At 48.3% G+C, this 23269-nt stretch overlaps 1 protein-coding gene across 1 annotated transcript in view; it reads left to right on the top strand.

Moving 5' to 3' along the window:
* PAH (phenylalanine hydroxylase) overlaps positions 1–23269 on the top strand; it is a 60006-nt gene that overhangs the window by 21649 nt on the left and 15088 nt on the right. Inside the window, exons 4-5 of the mRNA XM_015422628.1 lie at positions 8992–9080; positions 17137–17204. Of these exons, the coding sequence (XP_015278114.1) occupies positions 8992–9080; positions 17137–17204 (157 nt within the window). The remainder of the gene's footprint in view (positions 1–8991; positions 9081–17136; positions 17205–23269) is intronic.

Raw genomic sequence — 23269 nt, 5'->3', positions numbered from 1 at the left:
CACAGCCATTTGAGGGGAAAACATAGAGTTTTCCCCTCAAATGGCTGTGGCCCCGCCTCCAGCGTGCCTGGCGTCATCATGTCACATCCGGGTGACGTGCATGCGGCGCGCACCCAGGACGCTGACCGGGAACCCCCTGCTGCCGGAAAAAAAAGGTTTGGCAACCCTAGTCCTTAATTTAATCTAAAACCTACACTGGGCTGTTCTTCTGTCTCATGGGCAGGTTAAGGAGGAGGCCAAAGTGGGCAAGATGGAAGAAAAGAGGAGGGTGCCAGCTATGATGGAAAACCACTGCCGTCCTCAACCAAAAGCCTGACGGGATATCTCTGCCTTACAGGCCCTGCGGAATTGATGGAAGTTGGCAGAGAGTTCCACCAGGTCGGAGCCAGGGCCGAGAAGGCCCTGGCTCTGGTCGAGGACAGCTGGATATCTTTGGGGCCAGCAAAGGGCTCTTAGCAGAGTGTAACGCTTTCCTGGGGACATAACAGAGGAGACGATCCCAGAAATATGCAGGTCCCAGACTGTAGTGTTCCATCTATACCTGGTGGCTAATAGCCACTGATGTTTATCTAATCCCCTCTTCAAGCCGTCTATGTTTATAGCCACCACCACTTTCTTTGGCAGGGAATTCCACATGTCAATCACTCCCTGGGTGAAGTACTTCCTTTTGACTCTATGAGGGAAAGTGTAGAGAGGTAAAGGTGATGGGGAAATGGCAATGTATTTGTATAGACCTGAAAGCCTTAATGAATGACTAATAATGGATGGGTTATCTCAGTATTGTCATGGGTTATCTTAGTATTGCCCTACAATATCATGAAGAGACTAACATTTGCTTATGGAACAGGGTCAAATTGGTTGATACAAAAGACATCTGTGATCAGATTTCCCATGGATTTTTCAAGGCTACGAACATTTAAAAGTGGACTGTCACATTGGAACCATAGTACTAGGGGTGGAATGGGACCCCTTGGGGGTGAAATTTAATTTGGAAAAATGATGTAGGGAGGAAAGGGGTGGGCTGCCTGCAGCATTTTGTCCATGGAGAAATGACCTTTACTTTGGGTTACATCTCACTATTGGGGGTTTTGGGGCTGCAAAACCTCCACATACATGCCAAGAAGTTTCTCTGTCAGTAAAACGATAGGAAACAAGAGAGAAGTTAATTGCTCTCAAGAATCCCCCATCCTGTTGATAGCTCTTACAACACCCAGGACTTACGGTGTGGTTATGCAAATGCTTCTAGCCAGCAGAGAACAATCAGAGCCATCTCACAGCCTGGTAAGATTGTGCCACCTAGGAATAACAGGTAGAGAAGGACTGACCTACCAGGGTGCAGGGAGGAGCAAGCAGAGGAGACAAATTCCCTTGGCACAAGGGGAATGAGGTTGATGTTGGTGGTCCATTCAGGCGGATTCCATCTGGGGATGTGCCACTGGGCAGAGACATGGGGCTGCCACTGAGTGTCTCGACCTTTCTGAGGACCCCAAGCAGAACAGTTCTTGCACGTCAGCAGGGCCCTTCTGTGACAACCCGGTTTGGGCACACCCTCTTGGTTGCTTTTAGCCTTAAAAATGTAACAAGGATCTTGGTCACTGATCATTGAGTTTTGCCCACACTTTCCTCAACAGTACAGCAAACATACCAAGGGAAAGGTGTTTCAGATCACATTTTGCATTAATCCTCAGGATTATCTGTACTTCTGATTATTAGCAGGGATAAAAAAGTAAGCACAGCAGATGTCTAAGTATGGACTTACGGTTGCCAGCCTTTGGCAACACCTGAAAGCACGGGATGGAGTGATATCAGCATTGGAAAATTGCTAGAGCATCATGTGATGCTGTGACATCACTTCTGGATGCACAACTGGAAGTGATGTCATGGCATGAAGTGCTGCTATTCCCCCACTGCCTTTTGCTCCATTGAGCAGCAGAGGGGACCCTGAGCGTTGGGGCAGGAGTGGGCAACCTGGCAGCCCTAAATATAATCCTGAACAGAGTTAAAAGTAAAGGTAAAGGTTCCCTTGCTCGAAAGCCAGTCGAGTCCGACTCTAGGGTTGCGGTGCTCATCTCCGTTTCAAAACCGAAGAGCCAGCGCTGTCCGAAGACGTTTCTGTGGTCATGTGGCCAGTATGACAAAACACCAAGGCACATGGAACGCTGTTACCTTCCCACCAAAGTGATACCTATTTATCTACTTGCAATTTCTTGCTTTCGAACTGCTAGGTTGGCAGGAGCTGGAACTAGAGACGGGAGCTCACTCCGTCATGCGGCCCTTCTAAATCCATTGACTGCTTAGGATTGCATTGCTGGTGACCTCTATGGCCCCTTCCACCTATATGACTGTGCCCCAGAATCTGTGTTTGAAGCTCACTACAGATCTTGTCCCCATCCCCCCGCCAAAACCTACACTGGTGCAGGCCCTGCACAACAAAGTGTGTGCTCCTGAACAAAAGCCCTGACCAGAAGTCCTCTCCTGCACTCCACAAATACAACTTTGAGCACAGAGATGGAATTAAGTCTTTCTTCCATCTCTCTTCGGCAGAGTAACTTTCTCCACCTCCTGCTTTTTTAATTTATTTAAATCATTAATAGTCTGCCTTTCTCCCTAAATGGGAACTTAAAGCAGCTTATGTCATTCTCCTGTCCTCCACTTTATCCCCACAACAACCCTGTGAGGTAGGTTAGGCTGAGAGTGTGACTGGCCCAAGATCACCCAGCAAGCCTCCACGGTACGAATGAGGATTCAAACCTGGGTCTTTCAGATCTCAGTTCAGCCCTCTTAACCACTACACCACACCAGCTCTCCTGCTTAAACCTCTTGTGACTGCGGGGTGAGAAAAGACCAGAAAAGCCTCCCTTGCAAAGCTGCTCTGCACCTTCAGCACCCCTGTTTTCATAACTGCAAAATCCATCCCCAGCCACATCGAAGCTATTATTTGCTAAAATGAGGATCCCAGTGATTTGCCATGAAAACACAGCGTACTTCTTTTCCATTTGAGCAGAGCATTAGACCCCCTGGAGCCTAGAGTAAAAGAATTAAATATGATTCTGTTTCAGCAGAAGGGGGGGGGGGGATACAGACAATTTATTGCCGTTTGGAGACAAGCCGGAGGCCAAGGGTCTGTGGAGGCCTTGTTTGCTAGGACCCTGGGGCTGACCGGAACAGTTGGCTGTGTTTAAAAAGACCCAAACCTGTGCTCAGAAATGACAATAAATCTAAACAATCCTGTCTCTGACCGCCCCCCCCCCAATGGGGCAGAATGTTCTGCAGAACCCCGGGAGCCCTTCTGTTTTGTTGCCCCCCATATAAATAGCTGATTAGCATCCCATTAAGCATCTGACCCCATGTTAAATTGGTCACCACTTGGGTGTCCACCACAGGCCCATAAAATGCTGCTGTTTCTCCTGCAGACAAATCAATATTTATTACTGATCAGCCCACATTTGCTCTGCAGAGCTTCACAGAGGGTCAGTGTTGCAACAGCTTGCTCTGGCCATTCATTAACGGCAGGATGGGGAGACAGCCAGTCTGGTTAACCCGGGCAGAAGGAAGCACATGGAAGGGCCAAATACCTCCGCGTTTCAAGCGAAGGGGTAATTAGATTTCATGCTGTTCAGAGGGTGGCTTGGGTGTGTGGCCGAGGTTTGTCCTTAAAGGCTTTGCTTACCGGGTCTGGCAGAGGGAAGCCAGTGGAAGCGAAAGTTGCCTTTAGAACGTTACAGCTAACTCAGCTGGATCAGTTACAGTTACGGTTAACTCTGTATCCAGCAGCAGCCATCTAGAGGCCTCTACATTTAGCTAGGCTTGTCAGTTGGCTTTGAGAAAAATGTCCAGGCCCCAGGATGCCAGCCTCCAGGTGGGACCTGGGGATCCCCTGGAATTACAGCTCCTCTCCAAACTACAGAGAACAGTTCCCCTGCAGAAAATGGATGCTTTGGAAGATCGACTCTACAGCATTATACCTTCCTTAGGTCCCTGTCCTCCCCCGGCTTCATCCCCCAACCTCCAGGAGTTTCCCAACCTGGATCTGGCAACCCTGTGAATCCCCCCATCCCCTGTCAGTGGCCAGAAGGGACCTAGCAATGCTCATCCAGGCCCTTTCAAAGAGGCTTAATGTGTGCAACTGGGCAGGTGATGCTTCTCATGGGATGGATTCATAATATCCCATTAATCATCTATTCAAGGGACATGACATTTTTGTCCAGGTCAGCTGGTAACCCTAGATCAGGCACCCCCAGCCTTGTTGAGCCTGTGGGAACTTTGGAACTCTGACACAGCGAGGTGGGCCCCATCACAAAATGGCTGCCGGATAATAGCCGCTGCAGGAAACGAAGCCAGCCACAAAAGGGATCTCACAGCTTACCTCCAGCCACACAGTGAGGAGTCTTGTGCTGCGGTGGCAATTGCTGCCAAATCGATGTTTGTAAACATCTGCACAGCCAGTCATCAGTGGCCAATCAGAAGCCTTGTTGGCCGGACGTTGTAGCTGGCCCTGCCTACTTCCTAAAAACACTTGACAGGCACCAGGAAAGTTGCTGGCAAGCACCGTGGCACCCACGGGCACCACGCTGGCAACCCCTGTGCTAGCATGGTATGAAGGTGGGGGCGGCCTTCTCTGGCTTTTCCCTGGTGTTAGCATAGGGGCTAAGGGGATGAGCTGTGATCCAGGAGGTCCCTGATTCAAATCTTTCCTCTGCTCCCCAAACCATTAAGTGCTCTTAGGCAGGCAGCTCTATCTAAGCCTCTGCCCCTTCTCCTATCTGCAGTAAAGCTTTAATAAGACAGGCCTACAGAACTTGGTTTAAGGACCATAGCAAGATAGTGTATGTCAAGTGCTTTATGATGTAATCCTTTGCAATTTACTCCAGCCTAAACCTGTTGAAATCTAGGGGTTTAGGCTGGAGTTACTCTGCATAGGATTGCACTGGAAATCACTGGGACTGCTACATAGAAGTAGACTCTACCTTTAACTTGCCCAAAATTCCTGGTGGGCTGTTGGCATGGAGGCCCACTGAACCACATAGCCCCTGTAGTGCAGGCTGAGCCTCGGGGGCTGCTCAATCTGAATCCGGCCGGCAGTAATGATGACAGTGGGTATAGATGTGCTGATGGACGAGTCCAACACCCTTTGCTGTTGTTGCTGTAGCCCTTGCAGGGGCCACTTGGCTCAACTTGCTCCAGGTTCAGCATCCCAGTCTGCCCCTGCTGCTCTATAGAAGCTCAGTGGCAGGAGTATATTCTGGTGTGCTGCCTCTCTACAGGGAGGTTCCCTGTAATTATTAAGGCGAATAGCCATTGATAGATAGGGTTGCCAACCTCCAGGTGTTGGCTGGTGATCTTCTGCTCTTACAACTGATCTCCAGGTGACAAAGATCAGTTCACCTGGAGAACATGGCTGCTTTGGAACTGGTCTTTTGGACCACAGCTTCGTCGCCAAGAAGAAGAGATTGGATTTATACCTTGCCCTTCACTTGGAGTCTCAGAGCGGCTTACAAACTCCTTTCCCTTCCCCTCCCCACAACAGACACCCTGTGAGGTGGGTGGGGCTGAGAGAACTCTGACACAAACTGCTCTTTTATTAAATCTCTTTTTTATTTATTTATTTTCCATAACAATTCATACATAAACATACAAAAATCACATGAACATTCACTTGACATTCCTACAGAGAAACCCCCAGTCTTTTTCAAGGACAGCTGTGCCAGAGCTTGTGACTGACCCAAGGTCACATCAGCAGGTGCAAGTGGAGGAGTGGGGAATCAAACCCGGTTCTCCCAGATTAGAGTCCGCACACTTAACCACTACACCAAACTGGCTCTCTTACCTCCACTGTCTTTCTGAGGTGATGTCTGAAGGAATTAGGGAATTACACACACGTTCTATGGGCATTGTGCCCCACTGAAGTCCCTCCCCTCCCCAAACCCTGCTCTCCTCATGCTCCAACCTCCCCCCCCATCTCCAGGTATTTCCCAACCCAGAGCTGGCAATCCTACTAATAGAGCTATGATTTATGATCTTGTCCTGTTCTTTTTTTAAAAAAAGCCATTGTAGTTATTCTCACCTGGAAGTCATTTTGACCTCTGACTGACTGACCCCTATTGGGGGGCCTGGAGGATATTCAGCGAGGTGGCTGAAAACCTGCCTCTGTCCTCCCAGCTTGGTGTTCCAAGTACTAACCACAGTTGACCCTGCTCAGCTTCCAAGATCTATCCAGGTCAGGGAGTAGCTATTCTCTACCACCACATCATGTGACAGTGAATTTCCTCACTGGACATTCGGCTAATTAACTATACAGTCATTTCTTGTCTTGAAACGACAAGTGTTTGGCCGCTCCTTTCTTTTCTTACTCCCGTTCCGTTGAAGTCATTGGCCTTAGAAGGGAAAAACTCTGCATAGGATTGGGCTATAAGGGTTTATCTAAACAATACAACTGAAACAATACAACTGCCTCTTCCTTGGGTGCCACGTGACCTCAGTCACATGATGCAGGGCATGTGGAGCCCAAGGAAAGGGCAAACACCCCCCCAAACACACACCCCAATGGCTGTTTCCCCGACAAAAATGGTGGGGTGGGGAAGAGAAGCCTGAAGCCCTTCCTTCACTCTCACAGAGCTTGGAGCTACACTGAGCAAAAGAGTGCTTTGAAAAGTTGAGCATCTGTACGCATGCATGGCTGGTAATTGTGACCCCCCCAGACACACACATACAACTCATGTCAGCTGTCTAATTTTACCATGGTTAGAGACCCTTTTCTGCTAAATTTAGTTATGGGTTGTCCCATACTGTCCATTTCTTCCATTTGATCTCCTGTGTAGAAAAAAAAACCCCTTCGACTTGCAGAGGGTACTCAGTTTTGTGGAAGAGTTCTAGATTCAAGCCCACATTGTGGCATCAAGCACCAACCCTCCACACACCTAGGGTTGCCAACCTCCAGGTGGGGCCTGGAGTTGTCCTGGCATTACAGCTTATCTCCAGCCTCCAGGGCTCAGTTCACCTGGAGGAAATGGTGGCTTCAAAGGGTGGAGTCTGTGGTATACCATAGATTCTTGATGAAATCCCTCCCCAGATTGTCCCCCCCTACAGGTACTGCCCCCAAATCTTCAGGAATTTCCCAAGCCAGAGCTGGCATCCCTACTCAACACACATTACCTTGATACTTTGGTAAGAACCCTGTGCCCATAGGTAGGTAAAAGGTAAAGGTTCCCTTGCTCGAAAGCCAGTCGAATCCGACTCTAGGGTTGCAGTGCTCATCTCCGTTTCAAAGCCGAAGACGTTTCCATGGTCATGTGGCCGGCATGACTAAACACCAAGGCGCACGGAACGCTTGGTAGGCATAGGTAGACATCACGTAAAAAAGTATACCAGAAAAATGGGGTGAACTGAACACACAGTACCAACTCACCCATATACAGAAGTCTGCCTGTAAGCACATTGCTAGGGGGGGGGGGGAGAGATGAAGGTCAGTCATGCTAAGGGGGCTGGCCCAACAATGTAACCATGATCCCCCCCCCAGTGTAAAGAAGAATCTCAGCACTGGCCTTTTAATAACCATGTATGGGGACATATTGGCTTGTTGAAAATCTTCTATTCACTTCAATAGGACTTGGCACAGGTGAAATTTTGTGTAGAATGGGTCTTTTGGACCACAGCTTCATCTCCAAGAATGTACCCCTATCTTTCAGAGGCAATGTCTGAAGGAATTAGGGCATTATATACACATACACAATCACACAAACACACACATGTGTGTGTGCGCGCACACAAAGAGAGAGGGGGGTCAGACATGTAATGGTTTGCTGCTGCTGCCCTCTAGTGGCAAGCTGTGGTAGATTTCAAGGGAAACAGGATGTGATGGAAGTCCAATCGCTTTTTAACCTCCTGGCATATGAATGAAGTTGTCAGAGGCTCCCTGCACTGTTAACAAGTGCAGAAGAAGTAAAAAAATAAAGCACATAACCAACACATGAAAACTTTTTTCAGATAAATGTAAGTTGTTGAAATGCTACTGTTACGTGTTATTATCACCTGCCATGGAGGCTGAGGTTGCTTCCATGTGCAGGTTTTGATCCAGTCCAGCATCCAAACTAAAGTCTTTTTTCTTTTGGGGGGCATCCATACAACAACATCCTCTAATCGCAGACTTTTCTGGTTTCCCTCTGCTTTACTCTAAATTTTCCCACAATCTGTTTTTAAAGATCGCATTCCAAGCATGGTTACACACCACGTGGATGGTGGGAAGGAAAGTGTGCGGTTTTTAAAGGTCCTGCTCACATCAGAGCAATTTTCCTTCTCCTGTCCTGAGCCATCACTTCTCCTCTCCACACCACTGGATAGCTGGATTGCTATAACTGCTAGATGGGTATAGCACAATAGCTGGGCTTTTAATGCAGTGCTTTCATTCACAACTTTTAATGATTTTGTGTTTTTATTCTTTTTAAAACAGTTTTAGAGAGATGGCATAAACATTTTCTAAGTAAATATCTGTTGCCATCATATGTAAGTCTCCATCCATTTTTGTTGCAGAGGAGCACCTTTCTCCTTCTCTCTCTGCAACATGTCTGTGTTATATAAATCAAATAAACAAACAGAAAGGACTAGAATTTTACTTTTTTTAAAAAAAACAAAAGCTGTGAATTCAGAGGAATTAATATATCATGACCATCATTATAATGTTATAATGCTATAGTACAATAGTAATCATTAGTTTTTTTAAAAGGCTTTTTAAAAAGTGCTCTGGTGATGCAGGTGACTTGGGAGGGTGCACAGGAAGCTCCTTTGTCAGTGCAAATGCCTCTACATTTTCAGCATTTATTGCAGGGGAATGGGGACTCCTCCTCACTAGTTGAATGCAGCCTGAGTGAGGGGTAAAATTTGATGTTGTGCAGCTAGATGTGGTCATGTACATCACAACTAGCATCATTCCTACCAGGAAATGTCAACAGTAAATTGAAGTAAGAAGCTCATTCCTGTTTCTTTTCTGCTCTCTAGTGCCATGGTTCCCAAGGACTATTCAAGAGCTGGACAGATTTGCCAACCAGATCCTCAGCTATGGAGCAGAGCTGGATGCTGATCACCCAGTAAGGAAAACAACAACAACAGATTAACAGCAATATTTTTAATGACTTGGAACTTCCCAGCATGTATATCTTACATTTCTGGTCCTCATTGACACAGAGAACAATCTGAAAATTTATCAGCTGGTGACAAAGGTCCTGCAACCCAAGATCTTCTAAATGGCCTCATGCGTCATGAAAGGAATGCCAACCACTGGGGTTTGGGAGTTCAGAATTACAATTTATCTCCCAACTACAGAGACCAGTTCCCCTGGAAAAAAATGGCACCTTCAGAGGGTAGACTCTATGATATACCATAGAATCTAGGTGAAATCTTTCCCCAAATTCTCCCCTTCACAGTCATCGCCAAATCTCTGGGAATTTCCCAGCCAAGAGTTGGAAACCCTATTTCGTGGAGGGTATGAGCCATATAGCTATATCCCTGGCTAGCCTGATCTCATCAGGTCTTGGAAGCTAAGCAGGGGCAGACCTGGTCAGTATTTGGATGGCAGACCACCAAGGAAGTCCAGGGTCATGACGCAGGTGCAGGCAATGGCAAACCACCTCTGAAATGTCTCTTGCCTGCAAAGCCCTATGGGATTGGCATAAGCCATCTGAGACTTGGCAGCACTTTTCACCACCACCACCACGGGACATATGTTAGAGATGGTGACTGTTAGATCGCACTAACAAAAGACTCTTAGAGTGATTCAGCAAGTGATTCAGCTTTATTGGAAGTAACGAACAGGCACTCAACTCAGTAAGAAACCAGAACAGAAAACAGTGGGAGCTTATGCTCCTTTTAAACATAACCGGGCTAATGTAGCCACGCCTATTTACAATTAACAACCAATGAGATTGCTTAGTTAAGGACCAATGGGAGTCTTTCCCTCCTAGGGAATGGTATCGTTCTGATTGGTCGCTGTTACGAAGCGACCAATAGGAAGTTCGCTCAGAGGAGCCCTGGTCTGGCTCGAAGCTTAACATAGGAGTCCTATGAGGTGATTCATGTAATCGTTTCAATACATTACAATTCCTCCCCCCTAAGTTAAGTCATCATCCCTTTGTTTTATTATTTACATACATTCAAGTCATGCTGTTGTACATCAACTGTTCCAAAATACTTTATTACAATCGTAGATATAACCCCAGGAAGCCATAAGTGCCCGTTTGCATAATTTCGTGCGAAAACCTTGTCCCCTTTTTCAAACATGCGCACCTTCGGTTGCGCCGTGGTACGCTCGGATTGCTCTTCAGTGAGGTCTGGGTGCATTCGGTTCAAACGGGTCGTGAGTCTCCGCCCCATTAACAATTCGGCCGGACTACGGCCTGTAGCACTACAGGGGGTGGTGTGCTGCAGCAAAAGAAAGGAGCCCAGCCTCTGGCTCCAGTCCCCTTCGTCCATTTTACCCAGGGCCTCTTTGGCCGTCCTGACCATCCGTTCGGCTTGGCCATTAGATGCCGGATGGAAAGGGGCCGAAGTCATTTGGCGTATGCCATTACTCGTGAGGAAGAGCCTAAATTCCTCAGACACAAATTGAGGCCCGTTGTCACTGACGATGACGTCAGGCAACCCGTGGGTGGCAAAAAGTCGGCGGAGCGCATGGATCACAGCAAGTGATGTGGTCGATTTCATATGCACGACCTCCAGCCATTTGGACATAGCGTCCACCACAATTAGGAACATTTGCCCTTGGAGAGGGCCAGCAAAATCTATATGCAATCTGGCCCAGGGTTTACCAGATGACTCCCAGCCTTGGGGTGTAGCTTGTGGGGGATCGGGTCTGACTTGCTGGCATTTGGGACACCCTCGTACCCATTCTTCGATCTCTTTGTCCAGCCCCGGCCACCAGACATACCCTCTGGCCAACGCTTTGGTGTGTACCATACCGGGGTGACCCTCGTGCAGCGACTCTAACACTCTCGTCCTGAGTTTGTCAGGAACCACCACCCTGTTCCCCCATAATACACAGCCCTTAGAAATGGATAGTTCATTTTGACGGCTTTTGTAAGGGCCGAACTCCGGTTCAACGCTTCCAACCGGCCACCCCCTCCAAACCCAGTTTAATACTCGGGACAGCACGCTATCCTTGGCCGTGTGTGCTGCAATGTCCCTGGATGATACCGGGGGTCGAGGAAGCTCCTCAATTGCCAAGACCTCACAGGCGGGGGCAGGGTCTGCGCCAATGTCCGGCACCGGGCACCGGCTGAGGGCATCCGCATGCCCAATCGCTTTCCCAGGCCGGTGCTCTAAGTCAAAATCATAAGCCTGCAAAAATATCGCCCATCTAAGCATGCGTGGGGACATGATGTTTGGCAATTGCTTATCGGGCGCAAAAATCCCCAGTAGCGGCTTGTGGTCAGTGACCAGCAAAAATCGTCTGCCAAAAATAAAATCATGGAACTTTTTGACAGCCGCTACCAACGCCAGACCCTCCTTGTCTATCTGGGCATAGTTCCGCTCTGCCGCAGATAGTGATCTAGAATAAAAAGCGATAGGCGCTTCGCTCCCATCAGGCATCAGATGGCTTAAAACTGCGCCTACTCCAAAAGGTGAAGCGTCAGCAGCTAACACCAGGAGCTTGTGTTCATCATAATGCGTGAGTACGGCATTAGATGTCAGCAGCTCCTTGACTCCCACAAAAGCCTTTTCCTCGGCCTGCCCCCACTTCCATTTTGCCTCCTTGTGCAAAAGCGCGTGCAAAGGGGCCGCCACTGATGCCTTATGCGGTAAAAACGCATGATAAAAATTCAGGAGTCCTAAAAAGGATTGGAGCTCCTTCTTACTCACCGGCCTGGGGGCGTTTTGGATTGCAGATACCTTCTCATCCGTGGGGTGGACTCCCTCTGCGTCAATGCGAAACCCCAGGAAGTCCACACTTTCCACCCCGAGCGTGCATTTTGAGCGCTTAACTCTGAGACCGGCATTTTGAAAACGCCTGAGGACCTCTTTAACCCGGTCCAGTAGTTCCTGTTCAGACCCGCCCGCAATCAGCACGTCGTCAAAATAGGGCACTGTGCCAGGTACCCCCCTTAGTAGACGTTCCATGAGGCCCTGAAAAATCCCAGGTGCTACGTTGACCCCGAATTGCAGCCTGTTCACTTTAAAAGCCCCTTGGTGGGTTACAATTGTTTGGGCCTCGGCAGCCTCCGGGGTGACAGGCAACTGCTGGTATGCCTGGGCCAGGTCAAATTTGGCGAAAATCTTGCCACCCCCCAGGGAAGCCAAAATGTGGCTTATTACCGGGACCGGGTACGAATGTTGCTGCAGCGCCTTGTTAATCGTACATTTGTAATCGGCGCATAGTCGTATGGACCCATCTGATTTGACAGGGGTTACGATCGGGGTCTCCCATTTGCTGTATGGTACTGGCTCTAAAACCCCTTGCTCAACTAGTTTGTCAATCTCTTTTTCCACCTTATGTTTGAGAGACACAGGTACTTTCCGATACTTCAACCTAATAGGTTTGACTGACGGATCTAAGTCAAACGCAACCGGGGGGCCCTTGTACCTCCCCAACCCTTCGGCAAATACATCAGGGAACAGGTCGTACAGCATGCCCCATTTATTTTCAGACATCCTGTTAATCCCAGAAATACCAATGCCCAATGGCTCAAACCAATCTAACCCTAGCAGGTTAACCCGGTCTCCCTCTGCAATCAGGAATGACAGTTTAACACATTTCCCCTTATACTCAACAGTAACAGAGTCCCGTCCGGCCAAGGGAATTCGGTTGCCCTGGAAGTCGGACACTCTGGTTCCCGCAGGCTGGAGCCGCCGCCGGCTTCGGTTCGGGAACAACTGGCGCCAGGACGCGGCAGAAATCACCGTCACGGACGATCCTGAGTCCACCTCCATTGTACAGGGTCGGCCGTCGAGGAGTGGAGTCACGGTGATCTTGCCCTGGCTGCTGGTGCGATTTACGGCCGATGCGCTCGACAAGGTCGCCGTCAACTGGCAGCTTGCTTCCGATGCTGAGGAACGGGTCTTGCCTTGGGTGCTGACTGGAGTGCCCCTCTGCGCTGACCGGTTGTTAGTTGAGGGATCCTTCTTTGCTGATCTGCAGACTCTGGCCAGATGACCACGCCGCCCACACGCTCTGCAGTCGACATCACGAGCCCAACAGGAGTCGCGCTGGTGTTTCCCGCCACAACCGGAGCAAGGCTTGACGTTGGTAGTCTTCGCTGGGGTCCGCTTGCCTCGAACCGCGTTGACGTCATCATCCGCGTCTTCGCCCTCGCTGTCTCGTTGAGCGTGTATACTGGGCTCTGCCACCCGCTGGCGGACCTCCTTCGTGGACTTCTCCGCTGCTTCCGCGGCCACGGCCTCTTCGTAGGCCACTGCCCAGGTCAGGGTGGTGCGGGCGAACAGCCTCTGTTGCAGCCTTTCATCTTTGAGACCGCAGACGAGACGGTCTCTGAGGGCTTCCTCCACGTTGTGGAAATTACATGGCCGTGCGGCTTTGCGAAGGGCCGCCACGAAATCTGCGATGGTCTCGCCTCCGGCCTGGTTCCGCTTGTAAAAAGCGTGCCGGCAGGCGATCTCCGACGGTTGTGGAGAATAGTGAGCCTTACGCTTCTCCGTGATGTCAGCGTAGGTGACAGTCTTTATATCAGTTGGGGCCACCAACGACCTGGCTATGTCGAAGGTCCCCTTCCCGCAGGAACTCAGGAGGCACGCCCGTTTCTTGGCCTCGTCTGTAATGTCGTGTGTCTCCAGATGGAACTCGAACCTGGATAGGTAGGAGTCCCAGTCTTCTGAGGAGGGTTCGAAGCACTCGAACTTCTGGCTTCCAGCCATCGTGGGAGACTTGGGCACCGGAGCTGGTGGCGCCTCCGCCGGATCGGCTGCTGTGCTCTGCTCGCTTTCTTCCGAGTCCGAAGTGTGGATGTCCGCAGGGCTGCCTACCTGCTCTAACATCCCACCTTCGTCGCCAATTGTTAGATCGCGCTAACAAAGGACTCTTAGAGTGATTCAGCAAGTGATTCAGCTTTATTGGAAGTAACGAGCAAGCACTAACTCAGTAAGAAACCAGAACAGAAAACAGTGGGAGCTTATGCTCCTTTTAAACATAACCGGGCTAATGTAGCCACGCCTATTTACAATTAACAACCAATGAGATTGCTTAGTTAAGGACCAATGGGAGTCTTTCCCTCCTAGGGAATGGTATCGTTCTGATTGGTCGCTGTTACGAAGCGACCAATAGGAAGTTCGCTCAGAGGAGCCCTGGTCTGGCTCGAAGCTTAACATAGGAGTCCTATGAGGTGATTCATGTAATCGTTTCAATACATTACAGTGACTAGGAAGTTACAAGAGATAATATGGGAATGTTTTTATAACCTGAGAATAAAATAATTTCATTCCCCTCTTGCATTCTGAATTCTCGCAGTCTCAAAGAATCATAGAATCATAGAATGTTAGAGTTGGAAGGGACCTTGCAGGTCATCTAGTCCAACCCCCTGCCCTCTGCAGGAGCATAGCTGAAAGACAGCCTTACATACCTACGACATACCTGAAAGATGGTCGTCCAGCCTCCGCTTGAAAACGTCCAGCGAAGGAGCATCCACCACCTCCCGAGGCAGACTGTTCCACTGCTCAACCACTCTTACAGTTAGGAAGTTTCTCCTGATATTTAGCCGGTAACGACTCCCTTGTAATTTCCACCCATTAGATCTAGTCTTGCGATCCGGAGCAAGAGAGAATAGATCTGCTCCATCTTCTACATGACAGCCCTTCAAACACTTGAAGACTGCAATCATGCCCCCTCTAAGCCTTCTCTTTCCCAGGCTAAACATACCCAACTCTTTCAGCCTTTCCTCATAAGACTTGGATTCCAACCCTCTCACCATCCTGGCTGCCCTCTTCTGGACACGCTCGAGCTTGTCAACATCCTTCCTAAAATGTGGTGCCCAAAACTGGACACAGTACTCCAGGTGGGGCCTGACCATAGCAGAATAGAGTGGAACTACCACCTCCCTTGATCTGGACACAATGCTTCTGTTAATGCATCCTAAGATTGCATTAGCTTTCTTCACAGCCACATCGCACTGCAGGCTCATGTTTAGCATAAGCACAGCTTATGAAGCAAAAAGTCTTTTGAGGCCCTTAAAGGGCCTGACATCTACCTTTATAGATGCAGTCAGGGGGTGGTTGTTTTTCTTTTTTAAAAGAGGTGCTGGAACTTTCAAGAGGGAAATGAAGTTTTCAATCTGTGTACTGAAAATTCATGAGCTTTTAAACATTTTTGAATGAATTTTGTTGAAGAGGTTCCGGCGCGTTCCCCCAGAAAAAAAGCCCTGGATGCAGTTATTGGGCAGATGAAGTTTTGTACATATGAGCATGTTGGCTCCATGAGTACACAGGGACTGACAGCAAAGCTTCCTCTCAGCAAATTAGCATTTTATTTTTACATTAGAAGATTCACTCCAGCCAGAAATTATGGCTATTAATTTAACCAATGCTGGGAGCTTGTAAATAAATCCCATGTGGCGTGGCACAAAATTGCTGCTATTACACTAATTGAGGCAGTGATTAGCCCTTCAGTAGTTTCAGTTTAATCTTGAAAGCACCGTGTTTCCTGTGCTATTATTTGGCAGCATCCTGGAAGAAAGGAAAGGGTATGGGAGACCCAGTGGCTCTGGGTGAGAGAATGAAAGCACCCTCTGGATGTTTCTGTCAGGAAGTGGCTGGGCTTGAAAGCAGAAACTGCTCTCCAAAAAACCCCCTCAATACATGAAAATGAAAGATGCATCTTAGATTCAATTCCTAATTATATAATGATCCTTTTCCTGTTTTTTTTTAAAGGGGGGGAACCAAAGTGCAATTAGGCATAGTCTGTAATAGATGTTAAAAAACCTGTGGATTTGGAGCTTCCTCATTTTTTGGTGGATGGCAGGGTTGTGGAAGCTTTGGCTTCTGGGCTAGATCAAGACTCTTTCACCTTTGGTCACCTGCAATTTCCCTAACTCCTCTATTAATTGGGCTGAGGCACGGCCTGCTTTGACCTTAACCTCAAAAAACCAAACAAGGAAAATAGTACAGAATAGACTGGACTGCCTTCCCATGTCTAGAATCTAAGACCCTGGCTCACAGATGTTTTTCTGTCAGAAGCAGACCATTTTTTCTTGAAGCTGCTGAAACCTTTGGGTGTGCTGGTATCTTTTGTTTTTGAAGTAAGGTATTCTTTTAACCATGAGGACTAGAATCCTAGCTTGTATCCTCAAATTGCTTTGAAAATTAGGACAACCAAGTAGAGCAGGCTTCCCAGGTGCCCGTCCCAACCTCCTGTTTTCCACTGTTGCTCCAGCAGTGGGAGGAAGAAAAATGGACCACTGTTGGTTAATGGCATGACATCACTTCCAGGGAAACTTGGAAGTAATGTCGGTCGACTCTAGAAATGGCTGGGAGCTCTGTGGCCCTAAGGTGCTCCTCATGTACCTGCCTCCCCAGGCTCTCACCAGTTTCTAGGCTGTGCCTGGCAACCCTTAGGGACATTAGAGTCTACCTTCAGATGAACAGAGCTCTTTATTTAGGACTCAGATGTGATGTTGTCCCCAAGTCCACCATGGGGACACAACCACAATTTTAAAGATGAAATTACCTCTGTTTACAAATGCCATGGGGGACCTGTTGTGGATGGGACCATGGCATGAGGGGGGGACTCCTGTTTCCCTTGATGACATTCTCAAGATCCCAACTCCACAATGTTTGGCTATTGAAAATAGCAGGCAGGTGGGTTTAGAATGGTAGAGTCATGTTTAAAGCCACTTGTGATTATCCCTTATCCCTTAAAGCCATTTGCAATTATCCCTGTATCTCTAGTTATTCTTAGGTATATAAAGCAGCCAAAATGCCCTTTTAAGACATAGCAGCACCTTCGCGATTGCATATGGAGTACCTCTAGAAGCAAACCTTTGAGCCTTGTTGTAAGTCTTGCCCACTCTCATTCATACCTGACGTGGCAGGCCAGAGTGAGAAGGCCAAAGACAGCTTGAAATAGGTTACTTTTGTTCAGTCCTATTTGTGTTCTACATGGCTTTCTGCAAGTCCAAATCAATGTATTTTGTAATATTTTTCCAGGGCTTCAAAGATCCTGTTTACCGGGCCAGAAGAAAGGAATTTGCTGATATAGCCTACAACTATAGACAGTAAGTATGCAAAGATAACAAACAAGGCATGAAAAGTATTTAGAACTCAACATCTTCTACACCGTAAAGTTGTTGTGGTGGGGGGATTCATTATTGGGATAACGCAGACCAGGCGATCCCCAATGTTGTTGGCCCTGTGGAACTAAAGATTGGGCGCGTGGAAAAGCTGGCTCCCTAACTGCCCTGTGGGACGGGCGGGCAGGATATCCCCAATGTGACGTCATCACGTCGGGGGTGCCCCGCCCCCTTCGGGAACGCCCCCCCCCCAAAGTCCCCTGCTGGGGGGGAAGATAGGACTTGGCAACCCTAGGTGGGACTTTGACAATGGGGAGTGGGCACCTGCACAAAGTGGCTTCCATCGAGTTAGGGTTGCCAGCTCTGGGTTGGGAAACGACTAGAGATTTTGGGGGTGAAGCCTGAAGAGGGCAGGGTTTGGGGAGGGGAGGGACTTCAATGAGGTACAATGTCATAGGGTCCTCCTTCCAAAGCAGCCATTTTCTCCAGGTGAACTGATCTCTGTGGTCTGAAGATAAGCTGTAATTCCAGGGGATCCCCAGCCACCACCTGGAGGTTGGCAGCCCTACATGGAGCTCTAAGACCAGTCACAAAATGTTGGTATGCCGCAAGAGAATCATTCTCCTACGAAAGCAGCAGCTGCATCTGAATGTGTGCTCCCCTGTAGACACAAAACTGTTGCTTCCTGGGATCGGTCCATGCACCTCTTGTGCCAGTGAAGTGGATGGATGCTAGGGTTGCCAACCTCCAGGTGGTGGCTGGGGATCTCTAGCTATTATCATTGGTTTCCAGGTGACAGAGATCAGTTCATCTGGAGAAAATGTCTGCTTTGGGAGGTAGACTCTTTGGCATGATATCCCATTGAAATCTCTCCTCTCCCCAAACCCCATCCTCCTTAGCCCCCCCCCCAAAAAAAATCTCCATGTATTTCCCAACCAGGAGCTGGGAACCCTAATGAAAGCCAGGGTTGGGTATTTGCTCATAGGCACTACACTGGGGATCAGCAATACAGACATGTGCCTGGGGCACAGAGCATATGGACCTCAACTACCTTGTGAACAAACTCCTGCTTGACTAGTATTCAATAGGCTCTCAGCCCAGTTTAGAAGACACACGTTGCATTTATTGAATTCATGTACAGAGATGTTCTCCTGCCAACCTAGCAGTTCGAAAGCAAGAAATTGGAAGTAGATAAATAGGTACCACTTCGGTGGGAAGGTAACAGCGTTCCGTGCGCCTCGGTGTTTAGTCATGACCACATGACCACGGAAACGTCTTCGGACAACACTGGCTCTTCGGCTTTGAAACGGAGATGAGCACCGCAACCCTAGAGTCGGACTCGACTGGCTTTCGAGCAAGGGAACCTTTACCTTTACTTACAGAAATGTTACATTCACAAACACACACCCCTTATTTCCAAACATTCAGCTGAATCCATGCACAGATTCTATACACAGATACTTTTCATACATAAGCTTTGTTTGCATGCTCTTGTTCCTGGATTGGGCAAGGGATTTATTTAGCTATTTAAAGTATTCGTTGCTACTTTTTCTCTTAACATGGGGTTAAAAGCCAGATCCCCCCCAAAAAACCCTCCAAAATAAAAAACCCTATAAATTCTTGTATAACAGAACTTTCCAATATAACACCATATCAAGAGACTATCCAATGAACCATCAGAAACAAAAGACATCAAAGCAGATGCCAAGCCTAACAGGATGTGGCCAGCCAATATGCCACAAAGGGGAGGATAAGGTAAAAAATAACGAGCCATGATACAAAATCTTGACATACCAGATTACATAAAGGTATGGCTGTCAGCTCTAGGTTGGGAAATTTCTGGAGAGTTGGGGGTGGACCCTTGCAGGATAGGGTTTGGGGAAGGGACTTCAGCAACATATAATGCAATAGAATCTACCCTCCAAAGCAGCCATTTTCTTCAGGGGAACTGATTTATGTCACCTGAAGATCAGTTGTGATTCTGGGACATCTCCAAACCTCTCCTGAAGGTTGGTAACCACACACTAAGGATGCCGACCTTCATTTGGGAGACCTGGGGATTCCTCAGAATTATAGCTCAGCTCCAGACTACAGAGATACGTTCCCCAGGAGAAAATGGATGCTTTGGAGGGTGGACTCTATGGCATTGTACCCCATTGAGTTCCCTGTCCTCCCCAGTCTTCATCCCCTAATCTTCAGGAGTTTCCCATCCTGGATCTGGCAACCCTACCACACACAAAAGACAAAGCCTGCACATGGGCAGTTTGTAAACACACAGGCTCTGCTGAACAGTTGCCAGACGAACTAGATGGTCTGATCCTGCCCTTCCTACATGCATTCATTGAATATATTTCTACCGAAGAGGACTTCATGTCTCAGCTGCATGGTAATCCCTTTGCAGGCATTCTGCAGGTTAGGGGATATAAAGGAAGAAGTGCTTTGAGTAGTGTATTAAAGGAGTGAGTGAGAGTCTTGTGCCTTTTCCTGCAACTTCTCACCCTGCCTGCCCCCATCTTTGGATTGGTAAAAAGGTGACGTATGGGATGCAGTGTGGCTGCAGAGGACTAGGCTGACCTAAAGTGCTGAGGCTAGATATAGACCTGGATGTAGGGTTGCCAGCTCCAAATTGGGGAATTCCTGGAGATTTGGGGGTGGAGTCTGGGGAGAGTGGTATTTGGGGATAGGAGGGTCCTCAGTGGGGATTAAAGCCATAGAGTCAACCCTCCAAAGTAGCCATTTTCTCCAGGGGGACTCATCTCTGTCATCTGGAGAGCAGTTGTAATTCTGGGAAATCTCCAGGACCCACCTGGAATTTGGCAAGCCTGTCTTGTAGGAGGGGAGTAGAACTATGGGCTCTGGGCTGTGTGCAGGATCCAAACAAGTCTGGCCTGGCCTTGTGCAAGAGCCCCCTTTCCCTCTTACCGATTCTTCTCCCAAAGCATTTAGTTTCCCCTCACTCTGTCTTTCTTTCTGCAGTGTGCTTAAATCCTCCTGGGACGGCCTTTATCCTAAAATTACAGCTTAAGAGAAATAAATTGCATTCAGATGAGGACCACTCTACAGCGCCGCGATGCTTTGTTGTTTAATTGCACTGCAGTATCAGAGGGGACTACAAAGCCCCGAGCGCCAAATAAAGTAGCGCCTTGTATGCCTCACATTAAACAGGAGAGAGGAAGGGGAGTGTGTGGATAATTTACATGAAAGTAGGAACTGTAAACAATATTGAAATGATTCGTCACGTCTGGTCTTGATCTAATGCTCTTGTGTGTGTCATTTCTGGTCCAGTTGCATTGAGTGGTGTTTTTTCCATGGGTTGTTTTGCCATTAGTTTGCATGGGGTGGGGGTGGGGGATGAAAGGAGATTTTTAATCTCAACCATAAACTGACAAATCTCCAGTTTGGTTATATAACTATTTAGAGTCCACAGTCCTTTTCATGTTTCAGTCTGAGGAAAGAATAATAACCTTGACAAGCAGCTTAGTGGGTATGTGCATCTTTTTCGGTGGCTACCTCACAGCTATGGGTTTTCCCATAAAGTTTTGTTGTTGTTGTTCAGTCGCACAGTCGAGTCCGACTCTTCGCGACCCCATGGACTAGATCATGCCAGGCCTTCCTGTCTTCCGCCGTCCTCTGAAGTTTGCTCAATTTCATGTTCGTTGCATCTATGACACTGTCTAACCATCTCATCCTTTGCCTTCCCCGTCTTCTTTGATTTTCAGTCTTTCCCAGCATCTGAGGGACTCTCAAGAGTCTTCTCCAGCACCATAGTTCAAAAGAATCTATTCTTCGGCACTTGGCCTTCATAAAGTTTTACCAAATGAGAATTTGACTATCTTTCAGAACCAATCTAAGGCTCAGAGCACAGACTGTAGTCATGGAGGTGCAGCTGGGACCAACCTTTTCGGGCCAAATTGGTCTCCCTCCTAGGGCTAGTTCACAGTTGACTGAGATTCCCTGCATGATGATTAGGGCAGAATTTGCCCTCATTTCTAACTAGGCTTGCCAAGTCCCCCTGGGGGGCGGGGAAACCCCCGCCCCAGAGGCCCGTTCTCCGCCGGCGGCGGATCGGGCCCCAGGGAGAACCCCACCCTGACGTGCGCGTCACCAGGAAGTGACTTTAGGATGCCGGGCACGCTGGGGGCGGGGCCGTGACCATCGGAGAGAAAACTAGGCTGAGACTATGTTTTCCCCTCCGATGGTCATGGTCCCGCCCCCAGTGTGCCCGGCGTCGTAACGTCACTTTCGGATGATGAGCGTGTGGCGTGCGAGCACTTCGCGTGCGCGCGCTCCAGTCGCCGCCCAGGAGTTCCCCACTGCGACTGAGAAACGACTTGGCAACCCTATTTCTAACTTGGGTAGCAGCCGGAGGAAGGGAGATGGATGGAAGGTCTTTGTGTTCATACAAATGAGGAGGAGGCTATAATGACATAAGCAGTGCATGCATGCCATGAGAATTGCTTCTGTACTGGTGCACTGGGAACATGAGTACCCCACATGCCTCTAACCACCTTCCCCTCACCCACCTTTCAGAGATGGCATTCAGTAGTACTGGACCTCCGAAAAGTGGGGATTTAATATCCTGCCGAGCACCAGTGCTTGGCCATGTCTGTGCTGCCATTTTCAGTGCACGTAAAGTTCCTGGGAAGCCTGGACTCTCCAGTGCTTTTCACACAAAATATCCAAGAAAATGGAATACATTTATGGGGGAAGCAGCACACCACTTGCCCGCTCCATCCCTGATTCATGTGCTGTCACACAACAGTGAAAAGGTCCTATGTACATAGAAGCATGCATGTACAGGACTCTCTCCCTGCTTTTTTGGGTGCATTGGTGTCATGGAAAGATGCTTATGTGCATATATTTGCATATTGGTGGAATTTTTACACACCTTCCGGGGAATGTGCATACCAGTGTGCTGCCAGTCTCCTCCCCAATACATGCTCAGTCTCCATGGATATAATGTGCAAAAAGGAATTCTCTCTTGCTGATTTTAACTTTCTCCAGTGTGAAATGACATTTCCTACTTCTTCCAACTCTTCTCTGCATTGCCAGCGAAGGGAAGGCAAGGGACACTTGGTTTGTCAATCACTGGAGGACTAACTCACTGATGAGTCTCATCTGAGAGCGCATAGAATCCTGGCATTGGCCCTGTTGAACATTCCTTTATGTGGAGATTATAGATATATAGATATAGATAGAGATAGATGTATATAGATACAGAATTTTATATTCTGCTGTTACCTTCCTAAGCTTTGGAGGGGGGCAGCTCAGAAAACCACATTAAAATAAACGACAGGAAATGAAATTTATGAGACTTATCAAAATCATTCTTCAGAAAAGGATGTGCAATTTAAGACAGCACCCCGAGAGACCTATTTTAAAGAAATCAGCTGTCTATTTAAAGAACCCTTTCCTCCCTTGCCTTCCTGCTTCCCCCCCCCTCTCTCCCCCCTCACCTGCCTGCCACCCTGAGCACTGGTCTATTGATCTCAGCTGCCTTCAACTTGGTGTCTGACGGTGCCTTAAGCCCCTGCTCTTTTCTCCAGGCCCACGAAGGTGGCCTAAGGATTAATTAGAAAAGGTCAATGCTATAGAAACCAAAGCAGTCCCAGTTCGCCCCCTCCTCTAATTCAAAATCATGTTTAAAGCTCCATAGATCAAGGAGGACTGGTGCAGAGAGACAGAAAATTGCACCATTATTGGGGGGAGGGGGAGGCTGCCACTAGGCTGAGGCTAAAATGAGGGGGTGGGGAATGGTGGGGTATCAGTCGTATTTCGACAAAGAGCCTGCAGCTTTGGAAATCCCTCGTATTATCCCAGCAGTGCCACAAACCCTATTAAACTGCTGGAAAAGACTCTTTGATTTGGAAAAATCGAGGGGGTGTCGCCTGTCCATTTTTTATTATTTCCCTGAAGAATCGCCCTCCCTCTGTTTTAATGTCAAGGCAATAAAGCAGAACATGTCAAAGGAGTCCCTTCTGGTCCGAAGTTGAGCCAGAGTGACGGTGCTATAACTGTATTTAGATAGAGGCAGATTGGCTGTTCCTGCT

This window comes from Gekko japonicus, unplaced genomic scaffold (genome assembly GCF_001447785.1).
Source record: "Gekko japonicus isolate JY-2015 unplaced genomic scaffold, Gekko_japonicus_V1.1 scaffold1969, whole genome shotgun sequence".
In the NCBI taxonomy this organism is placed as follows: Eukaryota; Metazoa; Chordata; class Lepidosauria; order Squamata; family Gekkonidae; genus Gekko; species Gekko japonicus.
This window is presented reverse-complemented; position numbering and strand designations above follow the sequence as displayed.